Source organism: Microtus oregoni, unplaced genomic scaffold (genome assembly GCF_018167655.1).
Source record: "Microtus oregoni isolate MIOR12 unplaced genomic scaffold, Mior012 000002F_ref0000024, whole genome shotgun sequence".
NCBI lineage: Eukaryota > Metazoa > Chordata > Mammalia > Rodentia > Cricetidae > Microtus > Microtus oregoni.
This window is the reverse complement of record NW_024543061.1, coordinates 529448-547625: the sequence shown is the minus strand read 5'-3', so window position 1 is coordinate 547625 and position 18178 is coordinate 529448. Positions and strand designations below refer to the sequence as shown.

Here is an 18178-nt window from a genome sequence, read left to right as displayed (position 1 = left end):
AATTCCCAGCAACCACGTGGTGGCTCACAACCACCTATAACGAGATCTGGTGCCCTCTTCTGGCCTACAGGCAGGATACTACATAAATTAGTAAATAAATCTTAAAAAAAAAAAAAGAAAAGAAAAGAAAAAAATAGAAACAACAAATAAGGCAAGCACTATGGGAAAGCACTTGCTGTGGGGAGGAGTAGAAACAGTGTACAAACTCCTTTCTCCTCCTCTGCGTGCTGCAGTTGGTCCTGTCACACAACACTGTCTCCTCTGCTATGGATTCAGGAGTGACTGGTAAGGAAGAGATGGGAATGGCAAGTTGTTTTGGTTTAGGTTGAGGGCAGCAGCTGGTGCCCTGGTCTCCGTAATTCATAGCTGGGGTAAGAGCCAGACTTAGGCTCCTCCTCAGGGGATGCAACGCAGGATGGTGAGCTGTCCACAGAAACATTTTATCCATTCTGTAGGAAGCTCTTGAACTTTACTTTTGCTTATAAGGCCTCAGGTTGTTCAGACTGGCTTCAAGTGGACACCTAGCTGAGCCTGGCCTTGAACTCTTGATTCTCCTGCTTTTAACCTCCTGAGTGCCAGGATTACCTGTGTGCATCACTACACCCAGCTAAATTTGTTTTTGAAAAAATATCAACCCCAGTGAATCCTTCTTCCCCAAAGACTTATACAATCCCTAGAAAACTGCCCTTCCTATTATATGCTAATATAACAGAATTTCAGAAAATACGTTTGCATTTATTTGTAAAAAGTGAAAGGCCTCTGATGGTTCTGCGCCATCCTCTGTCTACTGACAGAAAAAAACACTGAACAAACACCCGTGTACCATGGTGGGTCTGCTTAGCCCCCAAAACGTCACATGTCCTCCGTTTGCCCAGTCACATGGTGTCCCAGCTTTCCTACGCTCTCAGCAGGCATCCACTGGAGACTCTGCAAACCTCCTGTGTGGGGAGCTCTGCCATCAAGCAAAGAGAGTGTCCAGGCTGGAGTAGGCAGGATGCTTTCGGAGTCTGAGGGTTCTTGAAGGTGGAGTCGTCTGGGCTACAAGCCTGGAAGGTTGAGGGTCAGCAGGCAAGGAGGTGCTGAGTAGGGTTCCTAGAGCCTGGGCCAGCCCCTTCAGATGTCCCTAGAGTCTCCACTCGCAAGGGAAAATGCGTGTGCTAAGTTGGTAGGCTATGCTCGGGTTGCTGGATAGAGAGAATTCTAGAAAATGCAGGCTTCTGCTTTTCTGCCTCACAGAAGTCCTCTTCTAGTTCAGGCGAGGCTGTAGCTAGTTCTCCTGAGGGAAGGGAAGAAACCAAGGAGGAAGAGAGAGGTGAGATGAGGGTCTCCACCCTGTCACAGAGTGCCACAGAAGTTTCAGCGGCTGTTCCATGCCTTGCCAGGAATTCTCCACTCACAGGCCTACTAAAGCCACGGCCAAGTTCCAGGTTCCCAACCTCTAGGCATTGTTGTGTGGACAGCAGGACCTCTGGGCCCTTTAGCTGAAGGCTGATGCTACCAGCTATGAGAATAAGGGCCTGCTGATAATGCTGCCTGTGTGTTCTGGGGCAACATGGACACCAACTTATATATTTGTAAGTAGACACATCTGTGGGTCAGGTGTATGTTGATGGGGTAGCACACACTTTCCAATAGGCACCTCTCGGGCCTTGGGCCCTGTGCTGAGCTCCTGGAATAGACGGATTAATGAACTGTATTCTCAGCTGTAAGATGCCCGCACTGTCCTGGGAAAGCCAGGCAGTACACACATCCTCCATGTGGTCAGATGTATGGTAGGAGAAGGACAAGCCTGGGCAGGCACTCAGCAGCCGTGGGAGGGATGAGCAGGAGGCTCCCAGGCTTCGGCACTCTCTGAGATGGGGATCCGGAAGGAGAAGTGTAGGGAGAGAATGAGATCAGGTGAAGGCTCCCTACACTGGGCGGACAGCAGGTAGAGCTGTACAATGAGCAACGCACCTAGATGTGGAACTTGGCGGAAGTGCAGGGCGGAGGGTACCTGAGTCACTGGTATGAGGTGTTCTAGGTCACGCAAGTAGACCGGGTGCAGGGGAGATCTAGAGATTCCTCACATCCCCTGTCTACCAGGTAGTGCAAGGAAGAAAGCTGGGGATAAAGACTAGAGACAGAAGGAAATCTGGGAGCAGGGAGTGTCACTGAAGCTAAGGCTCGGCTGGTGGTAACTGTTAGGCACTAGGGTGTGTGTGTGTCCCTTAGGCTGGTAACCCTGCCCGTGTGTACCCAATGTACAAGCACTGCCCACCTCCGAAGGCTTAGCTGGGAGGAGGCGTCCTGGCTTGGCGTCTTGGGAGTGGGGCCAACCATGAGGATGCAGAGACCAATAAGGATCATGCAGGTGGGCACAGCACCGATGAGGACCTTGAGGGTGACTACCACTTCCTCTGCTTGCTGGCAGGCTCTTGCCTTATACCCTGCGAACCTGGAGAAACACCACCCCTCCATTTGTCAGCTCTGTTGAGCATGAGTTCTTGGGTGCAGAAGTCACCGATGTGTCACCCCACCCTTTCCTGATAACTGACTGCTGGCCAGATTGGGTATAAGGAGTTCAGAGCCCCTTAGTTCTGATGCTGGGGTTCCTCACACTCCACAGAGTGCAGCACGCACTCCAGACTCATGGGTAGGGGTTCTGTCTCCTCTTCCCACCCCCCTGGTCTTTCGTGTTTTTGGTGTACCCCATCCCTAGGACTGACTCCAAACTGAGGGTGGAGATGCCCAGGGCGCCTGCGCCTGAGAGCTTGGTGAAGAAGACGTAGGATGAGTAGAAGATGGTCTCCACGCCTGGGCCATGTCGGTGCTGCAGCTGGAAGTCATCCACCACATCTGGCAGCATGGACCTGGGGGCAGGTGCATGGAGTTAGCCCTCTTCTCTTTGAGAAGCCCAGGGCCAGCCTGCGAGTCCTCAGGAGGGCAGAGACTACATTGGAGACCTTTGCTCAGAACCAACCCACAGCGCCCAGTGTTTCCCTCTGCTGTTGTTGGCTCCAAGGAAGGAACTGGTGGTCCCATCCAAGAAGAAGGACAGCAGAAGGAAGAGAGACTTCCTTACTGGAGGATATGAGGCTCCCAATCCCCCATCATTTCATCCAGCCTACCAGGGTAGCAGCAGGGACACAGCAATGCTCACACCAGAGACAAAGGCCACAACATAGGCCACAGGTGCAGAGGGCACAGCAGCCAGCAAGATGGAAAATGGCACCATTATCTGGGGAGAGAGACCTGTGAGCCAGCCCTCCACATTCCCCTGCCTTGCTTTCTCATAGCAGACTCAGCCTTTGTGATGCAAGATAAGCCCCGCACCTGGTCCTGTGCTAGGCCCAGCAGACCCACGGGAACCCAGATCTAACCCCCGCTGAGCTCAGGCTCCATGGTTACCTCCTCAGCTACCCGCAAGCCTTGCTTCTTGATTCACTCACACAGATCCCGAACGCAGACGTCCTCTTCCCAAATCGCTGGAGGACCCTCTCCCACAGTGGGGTGCTCAGCACAGCTGAGATCTGTGAGCACACAGCATCATCCACACCTTTCTCCAGACCTCAAAACCGTTGCTTTTAGGTAGGACACCCAACCTCAGACTGTCTGGTTTGAACCAGTAGCTATTCCCCAACTCCACCCTCTGCTGGAATGGGACTGAAACAAAATGTGACCATGAGACCTCTGGCGACAGAGGTTCTCCCTCAGTCTCCCAAGGGCCCCAGCCTCCACCTCCTTGGTCCCCTTACCAGGATGGTTAGCACCAAGCTCTGAACATGTTCTTGTAGCCGGGAGGCATGTGTACAGAACAGGACCAGGTAGCTTTGTTCCACCTGAGGACATGCACGGGAAATGATATGTAGGGAATTGGCAGGATCGGAAGTCACATGTAAGGGGAAGGTCTTCAGTAAGGTCTCCCCATTGAGTCCTTGAACTCAAAGGATTTCTCCTCACCATGGATACAAGCATCCTTCCCTGTGCACTGTCCCTGTTCGCATAGTTAAGATCAGACGGACTTAACTATAGCTCAGGTAGTATGAGAGGCTGTCCTCTTAGACATCACCCCAGTCACACAAGTCACACCCAGGGTTTTCTTCCCAGCACACTCTCAGTCACGTGTCATTCTCTATAAAACTGAAACCTAGCCAGCCATGATGACAGATGCTTGTAACACCAGCACTTGTGTGGAGGCAGGAGAATCAGGAGCTGAAGTGATGGCCAGAATCAACTACATAGCAAGTTCAAGGCCAGCCTGGGCTACACGAGACCCTATTCCAAATGCCTGTTTATGAGAAGCACAGCCGGAGCAAATCAAAGATCACTTGGCCAGCGGTACCTGGACAGCAGCTGAGATGAACAAGAAGGAGACCACCAGACTCAAGTAGGGCGGGTGCCGGGAAGTGATGGCCAGCCCCGTGAAGAAGCTCAGGCCTGGACCTGAGGCTGGGGCAGAAGTGTCTGCAAAACAGGAAGGTGATACCTGGACTGGAAGAGTCAAAAACTCAGCCCCAGGAGGAGTCCTGCTCCCAGCTCCTGTCTCTCATGTTCCCACACTCTCTGCACCCTATACCTGGTCTCTCCTTCACTCCTAGGCACAGCAAACCGCCACACACAGGGTAAGTCAAAGCGACCACAGCAGCCGCGATGCAGTAGAGGCGCGCCTGCGGGAGAGGACAGTACTGCACTGAGCGTAGTGTTTCCAGACCAGGCAGGGAAGCGGGGGCACCCCTCCATGCCTTCACCCCAAGCCCGAGGATGCTGGCTTCTGCTGCTCCAGTTCGCTCGGGAGTTAGGCCTAAGAGTTTTGCTCCTCTGATGACTCTTTGCCCTGCTATGGAAGGGAACAGCTGTGCCACCAGAGGTCAGCGTGCCTACTGTTCCATCTTAGTCAGCAAATAGGCATTGCTGGTAACTTCTGTGTCCTAGATCCAGAGGTCACAATGATGACTACGTGACTCCTCATCCACAGTAAAGGCTGGGCAGTGGTGAGGCTGTGCACATCCACAGACAGCTGACAATAGTGTGATGGACGGAGACCCCGAGGAAATACAAAGAAAGTGAAAGATAAAGAGATGCTAGGGGATAATGGCCAATGAGGATGGAGGGCGGAGGGGGCGGCAGGGAGTGCAGAATGGCTTTCCCAGTCCAGTTCTGTTCTGTGTGTTCCCCTGGCTTTACCCTGGAAAACTCACTGGGCTTGACTCCAATTCTTTGCTTTCATTGCCCCGAAATTGTTGGTAATTTTGTATGGGATTTTTTTTTTTAAAGCAGGTCTTTGTGTTGCCCATGCTGGCCTATAGCTCACTATGTAGCCAAGGGTGACCTTACACTTGGGATCTGCTTGCCTCCGCCTCTTGGGTGCTGGGATTACAGCTGGGAGTCATCATTGGCTTATAAGGTGCTGAGGGGGCTTCAGATGTTCTAGGCAAAGTCTCTGGCAGCTGAATGGTAACTCAGCCCTTGTGTTTTCTCCTGTTGTTGTTTTTGTCTATTAGTGGCTTGTCATCGGCCCCCACACACTGACAGGTTTGGTATAACTCAGGTTGGCCCTAAGCTGACTTCTAACCAAAGATAGCCGTGAACTCCTGCTCCTCCCGTCTCCATCTCCCAGGGCGCCACCACGCCTCGCTTTTGCTTTTGCTGGGGCTGTTTGGTTGGTTCTGGCCACGCCTGGTGATTGAATCCATTAGTGCCTCATGTATGCTTGTCAAGTGCCCTACACTGAGCTACATGGTCTGTGTCCTCTCTCTGTCTGTCTGTCTCTCCCTCCTTCCCGCCCTCCCTTTCTTCCAGACAGGCTTGGTGGAGAACCTGATAGGTGTTAGGGCTTATGAGTTCGGCTAGAGAGGTAGGGAAAGGATGAGTAGTGAGCCCAACCCAAGGAAGAACCGACAGAAGAGCATCCCCGGAGGAAGGAGTTGACCCCGCAGTGGGGCTCCTGCGTTCCTCGGACACTTACTACATCTGGGGACACAGCAGTACTCCCGGCGAGCACAGGATCCTCACACCTCCGAGACCCATGGGCACTGGACACGAGGAGCCCATGGACAGTGGCTCCCATCAGTGTCCCTGCCATCTCCATGGTCATCCCTGGAGACAAAGCATGTACAAAGTAGCATGGCGAGCTGCAGGATCTGGGAGACAGCAGCTTCCGAGTGAACACAGAATTGGACTCACGGTATGCAGTGGCAGAGTCTCGCTCCCTGGGGCTGGGGGTGAGGATCATAGTGAGCGCTGTGTAGGGTACCTGGAAGAACTGGCATGGCCCCTCAGAGCTTAGAGTGGCCTCCACCACCTATACTGTCACTCAAGGTCTGTGTCTCCTTCCCCAGCCACTTCGCTATGCAAAAACCAGCAGCCACTTTATCCCATGCCAAAGCATCCGAATCTCAAAGCGAAGGGCTGAGAAGCAAGGCCCTGAGCAGCAATATTGTTAGTGACAGGTTTCCAAGCACTGATGGGCAGCCCAGAGCAATGAAGTCAACCTACAATACCCTTACTCTGAATAGAAATTTTATCTGGCAGTGGGGTTCACCAGAACCAGGCCTAGGAGGGGCAGTCACACACTTACCGTAGACAGGGCCTGGTACAGGCAGTAGAAGGTGGCATACCAGAGCCCACGCAGGCTGGTGAACGGGGGCAGAAACCACAGGAAGAAGTAGGCCAGTGCGATTAAGGGCATGCAGCCCAGCGCCCTATAGAAGCGCAACTAAGGAATGGTGCCTACAGCACAGGGGCACCAAGGACCCAACAGGAACAACTTCACCCTGTTTCTGCCCCTTGAGGGGGCCCTGGAGCTCTGGAGACAGAGGGAAGCGAAGGTAATGGAAAGAGGGACATTCACTGTTGGGACTCTGGCCAGGGCCCTTAGGGGTGCCGTTCACTGTATTCAGGACAGTGGAGAACTGGGGTTCACTTAGTGCTGCAGCATTTGGCCTGCACATATAAGGCACTGTTTGCTTTCCTGGAGCACAAGCATGTTACTTTTCCTCCAGGGCCTTCCAGCCCAGTTCCACCATGGGAGCCATCCTGCGCCCCCTGATGAGGGACAGACAATCCCTAAGCGTGTCTCTGGAGTACCGTGAGACTCATTCTGACCTAACTCATCTCCTGCACCACACAGGCTTGTCTTCTAACCATCCAAGGTATCACCTAAGAAACCGGCTGTGACGGTGACGCAGGGCCAGGGGAGGGGTCGGGGGTCTAAGCACCAAGGGGCTGCTCACCAAGGCATTAGCCGCCCAGCCCTTGTCCTTCTGCTTTTGTTGATGAAGAAGCCAGCCACGGGGTCTGCAACCGCCCCAGACACCTTTCCTCCAAACAAGGCAAGGGACACCTGGGCGGCGGGGATCTGAAATCATCGAGAGGAGAAAGTCAAGGCTCCATGAAGTCAGAGAACACAGTTAGGCCGGGCGGTGGTGGCGCATGCCTTTAATCCCAGCACTCGGGAGGCAGAGGCAGGCGGATCTCTGTGAGTTCGAGGCCAGCCTGGTCTACAAAGGGAGTTCCAGGACAGGCTCCAAAGCTACAGAGAAACCCTGTCTCGAAAAACAAACAAACAAACAAACAAACAAAAAAAGAACACAGTCAGGCTTGCTTGCCCGTGGAAAAGGCTCCTGCCCAGGACATGATTCCAGAAAGCTCTGAGGGACATGGAGCTGGTGAGGAGAGGGGAAAGCCGATGGCTGTGCACAGCTATTCTATCACTATTTATTAGTTTGCCTTTTGGTTTTGAGGTAGAACAGTGGTTCTCAACCTGTGGGTCACAGGGGTTCCATATCCAATATTTACATTATGATTCTTAACAGTGGCAAAATTACAGTTATGAGGGAGCACCGAAATAATTTTATGGCTGGGGGTCACCATAACATGGGAAACTGTATTAAAGGTTGCAGCATTAGGAAGGTTGAGAGCCAGTGAGAGTTTTGAGACAGGGTCTCATGTAGCCAAGGCTGGCCTCAAACTAGCCATGCTGCCAAGAGGGTGGGATTGAACTCCTGAGCCTCCTGCCTCTCTACTGGAATGCTGGGATTACAAGTGTCTGTCACCACACCTGATTATTTTCTCATTTTCCTAGCACAAGCAGGACGTAATGAGTATCCTTAAAGAGTTTTCCTTCTATGGCCCTTTTAAATGTTGTTACCAAGCTTGGGTCAAAGGACGACCTACCAAAACCAAAGTGACAGCATGGGCGGAGAGGAGGTAGAAAGACCAGGGGAGCTGCCCACACTCACCTGCGCCACATCGAGTAGGAAGAGCTGCAGGTAGAAGGCTGAGGCGCTGGAGGCCACCTGGTTGGGGACTCCACCAATGCCATAGCACACCTTCGTACAGACTGAGAGGCGACCGGCTCTGCTGTCCTGGGGGAGACACGGGAACTAACCCCTATTCCTAGAGACACGAACCAGCGCTCCGCACCCCAGTGACTTTCATAAACATCCTATATTCCCTGGTGACTCGAGGGCTCATTAGCAACCTCAGCCTCATTTTGACCCCAGATCACCCTATGGAGAAGTGAGAGGGAGAATTAAGAAACAGGATTCTAAATCTTGACTTCTACACCATTCCAGGGGGAAGTTCTTCCTTGCATTCCGTCCCCATGCTTCCTGCCACAGTCACTTTCTTTCCGTGTCAGGGGAGCTGTGGGCCCTATGTAATCTTGAACAAATCCCTTTATGTTTCTAGGCTGCTTTTTCCTCATCGGATGCAATCTTCCTGCTAACTTGACAAGGTTGTTAGGATGAGTGAACACGACAGTGGCTCTGAGAATCTATCGTTCAATGTTTGGGTTTATTTTACATTTATTTGTGTGTGTGTGTGTGTGTGTGTGTGAGAGAGAGAGAGAGAGAGAGAGAGAGAGAGAGAGAGAGAGAGAGAGAGAGCATGGTGTGGAGGTCACAGTATGCTCTCTCTTTCCACCATGGGGACCCTAGGTAACAGACTCAGCTCATCAGGCTTGGTGGCAGGTATCTTTAGCCACTCAGCCATCCAATGTTTGCGACTTTTGCAAGCCCCTGGCATCAGCTATGATGGGGGTGTGTACACCATAGACACCAGCAACCTTTACCCCTTTCTTTTGGAAAGACTGTATCGACCCAGCAGTATGAGAGAATAGTCTAAGAGCCTGGAACATGGAATCACAGCCCCTCGGCCATCCAGCCGAGTCATGAACATTTGATCGCCAGCTCACAGTCCCATGGTCTAAACACAGGTCCTTGCTGCCGTCCCACTGTGACAGCTCCAAACCATTTGCCACAGGGCATTAAATAACACTGACGTTCGCTCAGCCACTCAGGCCACCACCTTGTCATCCTTGGTTCCTCTTTTCCAATTCCCCTGTCAGGCGAGCTTCCTAAGTGGCTCCCCTGCCGCTAGTCCACTCCCCCTGCTGCAGCCAGTGCTCTTTGAAGAAAGGAATTAGACTAGGTCTGCTCTCCGCTTAAAACCAATAACTTGTCTGTCTTTATTGTCTAGTAAAAACCCAAGTCCTGGAAATGGCCGGTAGGAGCTCACTTTACTCCCACTCCCTCCCTCTCTTCAAATAGCCTTCTTAGTGGGAGTTTCTTATCATTCAAACCCTTTGACTGCTGCTTCCTCGGGGTCTTTGTGTATACTTTGTGTGTATACACACATATTGTTTTCTCTAGAAGGTTCTTCTGTGTCTTTCAAGAATTTCAAGAATTGATTGCTTGCCATTTAAATGTTTCTTCCTCAGAGGCATTCCCTCCCTGACAGCTCAGGTCTCTGAATTGGCCAGAGTGTCTGGAATACTCACATAAGCTGAGAGCATAAATTTCTAACTCACTATGGGGCCTCTACTACCTAGGTGATCAGTCGGGGCTTAGTATGCTTTTAAAGCAATAAGTGACCAGGAGGACATTGTAAAGTGTTCTGTGATCAATAATGCTAGGAACCTGTTTTTCCTCCTTTGCCTGGGGACAGGAATGGGGTGGAAAGGAACTGGGACTCTGCCTTTCTCAGTATCTTGAGGGCACCACAGGCAGGCTGCGAGGAAGGGAAGGTCTTCCCAGATAAGGTTTATCACACACTTCACACAAGCTTCCTACCCCAGGAGAAAAAGCATTCTCAGGGTTGGGTGCATACTTTTTTGACATCTGTGTGAATCTTATTGCAACTTCTGGAAAAGCTTAGTTGGCAGAACCCAGTGTCAGTGGATTCTCGTCCCATAATGAGTCTCTAGTTTCCCCTACATGGGCCTATGGAGGTTTTAAATAACAGAGGGCCAGCCAAACAAATTCTGGCAGAAACTGAGGTGAGCCAGTCCTGCAGTCTTTGGAATGGTCATTTGGTCACCTAACCCCTTCAGCCCATGAAATCTACATTTTACAAACCAACCAACCGGCTGTGACCTAGAAAAGGCGCTTAGCAAAGTGCAGATCTATACACCTCAGAGTATCAGGATAATTGACACACTGGAGGGAGCTTCATGGCAGTCTCAGTTTCTTTCCTCTGTCTCCCTTCCTTCCATCCTTCCTTTCTTTATCTTTGCTGATCACACCACCCCAATACTCTGAATTTTCCTGGAAAATGCGAGTCCCCAGAGGGTCTCCTACTCCACCCTGCCCCCAGCATAGGAGTCTTACCACGCTGGACAAACCCTCTGCCCCTAGGCTCTATCTCTACTCCTCTGCTTTTCTGATTAAGACTCTTCATGTCTTCCCAGAACCTCATGGAATCTTGCTGCCTCATCCAGGAACTGGGACTACAGGCACACGGAGGCACCAGGGGTCTCCCCATTAAGGAATGCCGTTTTTCTTTTGCTGAGTTGCCTGACAGTAAACCCTGAATGGAGATAAGGGGTGGAGGTGGTAGTCTACTGAAGCCGCAGAAAAAACTTGCAGTGGAACTGGGGTGGCCCCGTCTCAGCTCTACTCACGAAGAAAACACAGAGGGCCTAAGAACACCTTGGGGTCCCATTTGCCCACCCTCCACACCTCCAAAGCCCCCACCTGGGCACACGGGGGGAAGCCCAGCCTTCTAAGTACTTGGGCAGCACCAGGATTTTTAGAGGGAGGCAGTTTGGAGAAGGGAGGCCAGGACTGAAGAGGCCTCCAGGAGGACCTGCAGTGGTCTAGGATCAGGACGCTAAGATACCTGACTGATCCTTCCTTCCTGCCTACTTGTTGCTTCATGTCAGGGCTCCGGGTGCCATTCTGTTTTCTCTGGGGTGTCCCAGTGGCAGCAAACTCTGTACTCCGTTCAACATCTGGATAAAGGGCAGTGGCAGGTGCCTCTCTTCCCTGCCCTTGGGAGAGCCCAGCAGCCCCCCTTTTCCCTCTCGCCCTCCTGAAGCTCACCGAGTCTGCCTCCTCGGTGTGAGGATCTGCGACTGGAGCCTGGGTGGGTTCCTGAGAAAACGACATCGCTGCAGCCGCAGGGCTTCTCTGCTCTGGAACGTTGCAGCGCTCTGGGCTGGCGCGGGAAGGGTGGGTCAGGCAAAGTGGGCGCGGCCCAGGGCGAGTAGGCAGCCGGCCCCTGGGCCCCTGGGGAACCCCTGCGGTCTTTGCAGGACCTTGAAGGAAGCTTCCTATTCTCCTCTCCTAGGAGGAGCTCCTCAATCCTCACTCGCCAGGGAAAATCGGCCAACTCCTCAGGGACGATTTTCTTTTCTTGGCAGTAGTGTTGTAGGCAGGAACCCTCAGCTAACACCCCCCGCCTTGTGAAAACCAGCAAACAAATTTATTCTTTAAATGAAGCAATACGCTCCACTTGCTCAAATTAAATTATAGCTGAGTGGGCTTTCAGCTTGAAGTACATATTTCCCAGGCTTTCCTATAGGTAACTACTGGTAGGTACATCTGTGCAACTAAGTGTGGCAGGAACAATATCCCAGAAGTGCTTTTAAACGCAAAGGACCACACTGTATAAAACTCCTTGTCAAAATATTGTGAGGAGCATGCCTTGTATTATCAGACTACAGAAACAATGGACCCCAATAATTAGTCAGCCCCACCCCCAACAACACAACAAAAACAAACAAAACAAAAAACTCCTGGGCACCCAGTGAAGGAACTTAGAGAAAGATCTCCTCCACCTGGGCAGGACTGCTGAGTTCCACTCCCTCTTGGAAATGGACGTGGTAGTCTTTGGAGCCTCTGGTTGCTCTCCTCAACGTGCCCATACTGAATACTATTCCACTATTCACTGGACTCCGAGTTAGTGTATAGACTGCTCAACCCAGTTTGTTGGGGGCACAGGCCATGTGACTTTAAGTTCAGCAACAACAGGTGCAATGTACGTATTAGGATACAAGCACAAGCTGTTCTATAGCAAAATGACAAACTTTTTGCTGCAAATAATCACGTGGCAAGGAAATCATATTCTTCCAAGTGTGGGGGATAACACTCACAAATTATAAAGCATTTATATTGGGATATACAAATAACTCTCTTAATAGCAGAAAAAAAAAGTCTCATTTTAAAATGCATAAGTTCCTGAGAAAACGACATCACTGCACGGCTTCTCTGCTCTGAATGTCGCAGTGCAGTGCGCTGGGCAAGCGTGGTGGTGCCTTTAATCCTAGCAGAAGCAGGCAGATCTCTGTGAGTTCAAGGCCAGCCTGGTCTACAGAGCAAGTTCTAGGACGGACTCCAAATCTATAGAAAAATCTTGTCTCGAAAAACAAACAAACAAGACACATAGAATGATATTCTAAAGCTGTACAGATGAACTATAAGGACATAAAAACATGCTCATGCTGCTGTAGCTGTGCACATTTCTTAGAGACAGGATTTAATACACTTAAAGATTACCTTTAGAATATCTGTATAACTTTCTATGAGTATGAATTATGAGTATGAGTTGTCTGTGCCAAAACAATTTAAAACAGATGACAAAGAACAAGTTATAAATGTAATGAGTAAGCCACTTCTGAGGATCCAGTGTGATAAGCAAATTTTATCGAAGTGTTGTTCTTTGGCAAAGAACAAAGGAGTATACTAATAAGGCTCCACACTATGTCAAAAGAACAAATGCAACCGTTGTATTGGTACTAAAATATCACTTTTTCACATTTCTGAGCATCAACTGAAAATAACATTGGCTAAAGAAAGGGCATCTAATAAATAATATTCTCAAACTGAATGACTTAGTCAGATAAAAAATGACAAAAGCATTCACATGTACTACTTTATAACAAGTGTAAACTATCTAACAGATCCTTTCAACAAACAGCATTTTATCTTTAAGAGAACAGTTCATTTAACCATTAGCAAAATACCACATCAAAAACATATTAAGGCACTAAAATAAATACACACATACTGCATTGTCAATGTATGCAAACATCATGAGGTGTACAGAATAAGTCATGATAAGGTAAAATTACTTTAGCTTTGAGAGTGCATAGTAATCTAGCTGGCAGATTAGGATGTATAAATCAGATAGGTACTCCTGTATGTCCATCTTATCTGCAAGATAACTGGTGACAGATTTGAAGCAATGAATTGGGTCAAATTGCATCCCACTCCTAAGATGGCCACTTATTTCAAGTTTTGCTTCCCTTCCAACTTATTCTTCCAAAGTCAACCTGTAGTAAGGAGTCTAGCAGCTTCACAGCTTTGGATTTTCAAGTAAAAAGCTTTATCAGATGATTATCTTTAAGAACACCATTCACACTAACATTTTCACAGTTTAGAGAAACACAAGTTATTGCTGATGACTGTCCTTCCCATTGGAATGTCTTCCCAGCATGTACTGCATAGGATACATAAGAAAGCCCTGTGGCTTCCGGTTAATGACAAACTGGAAAATCTACAAAGGAGGCTTTTCTTTGTCTTTCTTTTCTTTTTTTGTAGAGACAGGAGAAACATTCTTGTGAGAGGCCTTTCATAAAAATATAAAGAACTGCTTATCATTTACAATGATGCAGATAGAAAGGTTTCATGATAGGCCCATAGGAAACATTTCCTTAGATTCTTGACATATCAACAACCCAAAGTTTTTGCCTGTATCCAAAAGTCAAAATCATCGATTTTACTACCCTCTTTTTTGTTAAGAACATAATTATTTGTTTTACTAAAGAGGGCTCCGTGTAAACGTTATCGACAATAAATATTTAATTTTCTATTACATACCTGCTAAATTCCTAGGTAAAAGACAAAATGAAAATGCTCTCCTTCATCCTCTATTCTACACAACCCACCCAGAAGGTGAAGGTGTGGCATATGGAAGGCTGGGAACTAGGGAGGACAGCGTCTTTAAATAAGACTGCAAAAGAAAGGGCTGAGCCAGGACGTCCAGTTACGTACATGGGTTCCGCCTTGTAATTCCTGAGTTCAAACCTCAGTCACTCTTTCCCAGCCCCACCTCATCTGTGATGGGAGGCAAGGCACAGGCTACATCATGAGTGCTTCAGCTCTAAGGGGGCAGCCTGAGTAAACTTGGGAAGAGGATAATGCTAAGTGAGGTCTACACACTGCATGTCGGGAGTCAGCCACGGTCTGTGGTGAAGTATACAGGATGGATTCTCACAGGACTCAGGCCTAGCACCGATTCCTGCAGCATTACACTAAATCCCTACAAACCACTCAGGACTCCACCTGGAGCTGGCGCCATGTCCAACACAGCGAACCATGTTCGTGGGAGGTGGCAGGCACAGACTTTGTCTTAAAACAGTCTTATTCTGTAGCCCAAGCTGGCCTTGACCTCATGGTAATCCTCCAGCATCAGTCTCCTAAGTGCTATGATCACAGATGTGGGCTATCATGTTTGGCCACATATTGGCCCTTTGGAAATTACTCCAAATAATCCTTTGTCAGAATGTCTTTCCTAATCATACAGTGTTATATGCTTCTTTCTTATTCTCACAGATGAAAAGAGCTGTCCTCTAGAGGCTGTAAGGTAAGTGATCCTACAACACAGAGAATGGAAAAACAGGTGAGAATCATTCATCTTCACTGTTAGACAAACTTTTGGAAAAATATACAATGCCACCTTTCTCAATAAGTCTTTTCATGCTTTGGAAATTATTTAATTTTTTAAAAAATTAAGGTGTATATGTTTTTTTTCTTGTGTGTATCACTTGAGCGCAGTGCCCAGAGGTCAGAAGAGGGAGCTGGATGCCTTGAAACAGGAGCTAGAGTGGTTTCGAGTTGCCATGTGGGTGTTGGGAATCAAACCCAGATCCATAGCAAAAGCAGCCAGTGCTCTTAACTGGGTGTGAAAGTTGTTATTGTTAAGAGACAGGGCTTCACAGTGCTGCTCAGGCTCACATGACCCTCCTCTCTCAGGAGGTGTGGGGGCATGAGTGAGAGCTAGAGCATGCACAACTGTGGGCAGCTACCAAGTTATTTTTAAGTGAGTAAACACTTGAAAACTTTGAGGATTCTTTCCCCTCGCTAGACAGGGTTCCTCTATATGGTCCTGGCTGTCCTGGAACTCACTCTGTAGAACAGGCTGGCCTTGAACTCAGAGATCTGCCTGTGGCTGCCTCCTAAGTACTGAAATTAAAGGTGTTCACTACCACCACCTGGCCAAACTTTGAGTTTTTAATAATTATATACATATAACTCACATAAAAGGTTTATAGACTATATCCAGCACCTATGGATATTGCTGCTGGTATGGGCCACTTAATCTTTGCTACAATGTTTACCTCTCTTGTTTTTATTGATTTTTATTTATATTTTAATTACTTAAAGTTTAATTCAACAGATTATTTGAAAATAGTTTATTTCTAAACATGAGATTTAATCTGAAAATCAAAACATAATTGGTTTTAGTTAAAAGCATAAAATACTAAGCATGTTTTCCTATAATGCCTACACAGGTTTACTGTGATATGAAGTAGAAAATGTGTACTTTATGTGAATTTAAGAAATGTTCACAAATTTATACTATGACAAAATAGATTCTAGTTGAGTGTCAAATGGATGGCTAATTACAAATGTTAGCTAAAAATAAATTCCTAGTTTTGGGGGAGAAAGTAGGAAGAGAATGAACTATGGATCTTGGGGAATTGTTTGTGTGTGCTTTTACACCGCAGTATGGGGGTCCTCTTTAACGACTCAACACACCTCATCCTCTTCAGTGACAGCCTACGTGAGCTCCCGCCCTAATCCCTGATGAAGAGGATCACTCTCCTCGAGCAATTCCATATTACACAGGTGAAGGCCTGCTGAAGGCGGGGCCCGCATCACACCCCGGGACGGTGGTGAGCTGGCCAGGCCGCCCTACCTGGAAACATGGCTTCACTCACGCAGCGCCTTCATCCTGCACCTGAGCCAGGGCACTGTACAGATTAATTTCTTCCAGGACCACACAGACTTATCCTGTGCCCCCTGATGGCAATGGCGACCTACACTGACAAGAACAGGGACTTCCACACACACCGCCCGAGCCTTCTGGAGGAATATGGCTGCTGAGAGGAGCTGGCTAGACAGCTACACTCTGGTCACACCATGGCAGACAAGTTGTTCAGCCCAAAATCTACCCGACACATCCTCAAGGACTCCTTCTAGGGTTCTGCCCTTTGGACTACTGCCCCCTCACTCTGTGAGCTCTGTCTGGGCCTGGACCAGCTGGGAAGCAAAGCCTCCCTTGAAGGGATTGCTTTAATAGTTACTTTTTATGTTTGTCTCTGGGTTTACAACCTCTTCCCCGCCTTCAGCCCACTGTATGAATTGTATAGATATTTTTATTTAATTTGATACCAACTTTTCCTTAATTTTACATACATTAAATATATATGCATTCCTTAAAAAAAAAAGCTTTTTTGGTTTTGGTGTTTTGTTGTTGTTGTTTTGTTTTTGCTGGGGTCTGATTGAACCTAAGGTCTCATATATGCTTGACAAATATTCTACCATTGAACTACATCCGCAGCCCTTAAAATTACATACAGAAGGTATAGAAAAATGGAGGCACCTAATACTAATATTGTACTACACAATTTCGTTCCTAAAAATATTATACATCTTGGATACTGATGCCAAATTAATATTTGAATATCTCTTACCATCACAGAGTGAAAACTGAGAAGCAGTGATGGTTAGGCACTATAATAATTACATCGATGCTTTTAACATGTCATGTACAATATTTTAATATGTTGCTATTTAAAAACTGAGATAGCTAACATTTATATTAATTATCTGCTGTTTGGAAATGTTTCAATACTAATGCTGTGAATACTCTTAATTTAGACCACATTAAGATTAATGACATAGCTATTTAATATATCATATTGTTTAACTAGTATTTGAAGATACATATTCTTTTCTGAGTGGCCTTTGGGAAAAGTGCATTAACTGTGGTTTCCAGCCAGCCATACATTACTCTCCTAACTTGAACTTGTGATTATTTAAACCCCCTCATAAGGAATTAAGTAGCACTCAAACTCCAAGCTCAAACTGACGTCTGTCTCCCACATCTGCATGTCTACTTCCAACCGTCATTTCTCTCAGTCTCTCAAACAAACTGTCAGAGTTTTCTAAAAGGTTCAGAAGTTATCTGTAGTCTCTGAATGATAACAGCATTCTGCAAGTCTGCTTCTTCCAATGTGAGCGTCTCATCCAGAAGTCTGAGAAAAGGAAGAGCCGTTGCCAGGGCAAAGGGGGGGCTTCTCTGAGATCCTTGGTATTTTTCAATGAAGTCTTTGATGTGGCTCACCCTGCAAAATATCACAAATTATTAATTTATGAAAACCTGAACTAGCTAATTTAAGGTAGCATCAACTTTTATAAATATTTGAATTTGTTAAAATAGAGACTAGAGAAAGTCTTACATGATACAACGAGTCATTTATTTGTTTTTTAAAGGAGTGCTTGGATTACAGATCATTGCAGACACCATACAAGTATGTGACACCATGTCAGTTATGTGGTGCTGGGGATTGAACCCAGGGCTTTGTGTATGCTAGGCAGGTACTTCACCAATCTGAACTACACAGCTATATCGCAAGCTCCCTATGCTTTGGGAATGAACCCAGAGGCCCAAACATGCCAGCCAAGAACTCCTACTACTCCGGTGCAGCTCAAGTTCTAGGCTACATTTTAAAGCTGATGTGTGTGCATGTGCTCTACCAGCTGAGCTACATCTCCAACCATAATCACTGCACTCTTGAATGTCGACCAAAGTTAAAAGTTAGTTCATCTTCACAGGTTTTTCCAAGACAGGGTTTCTGTGTTCTCTGTGGTTCATGCTCTTTTTTTTTTTTTTTTTTGGTTTTTCG

General features: G+C 47.8%; 2 protein-coding genes across 2 annotated transcripts in view; both read right to left on the bottom strand.

The window, feature by feature from the left end:
• Nucleotides 1-1126: 1126 nt before the first annotated feature.
• On the bottom strand, nucleotides 1127-11372 carry Mfsd2b (major facilitator superfamily domain containing 2B). The gene is made up of 14 exons (XM_041630642.1): nucleotides 11307-11372; nucleotides 8223-8348; nucleotides 7215-7339; nucleotides 6560-6683; nucleotides 6166-6244; nucleotides 5948-6078; nucleotides 4559-4649; nucleotides 4325-4446; nucleotides 3738-3821; nucleotides 3432-3512; nucleotides 3111-3220; nucleotides 2709-2852; nucleotides 2261-2437; nucleotides 1127-1276 (listed from the first exon to the last, which is right to left on the bottom strand). Exons 1-14 carry the CDS (start codon nucleotides 11370-11372, stop codon nucleotides 1252-1254), a joined length of 1485 nt encoding a protein of 494 aa, XP_041486576.1. The 3' UTR covers nucleotides 1127-1251.
• A 1514-nt stretch (nucleotides 11373-12886) lies between these two features.
• Nucleotides 12887-18178, bottom strand: part of Ubxn2a (UBX domain protein 2A) — a 39668-nt gene continuing 34376 nt past the window's right edge. The window contains exon 7 of the mRNA XM_041634742.1: nucleotides 12887-17617. Within this exon, the coding sequence (XP_041490676.1) occupies nucleotides 17428-17617 (190 nt within the window). The 3' untranslated portion in view covers nucleotides 12887-17427. The remainder of the gene's footprint in view (nucleotides 17618-18178) is intronic.

Excerpts from the sequence above, each read along its gene's own strand:
- Mfsd2b (XM_041630642.1), bottom strand. The coding sequence starts at position 11,372 with ATGTCGTTTTCTCAGGAACCCACCCAGGCTCCAGTCGCAGATCCTCAC. Across the intron at positions 6,684-7,214 it reads GCTGGGCGGCTAATGCCTTG|GGCGCTGGGCTGCATGCCCT; the intron begins GTGAGCAGCCCC and ends GCGCTTCTATAG. Across the intron at positions 4,650-5,947 it reads CTGCTGTGTCCCCAGATGTA|GCGCGCCTCTACTGCATCGC; the intron begins GTAAGTGTCCGA and ends CCTCTCCCGCAG.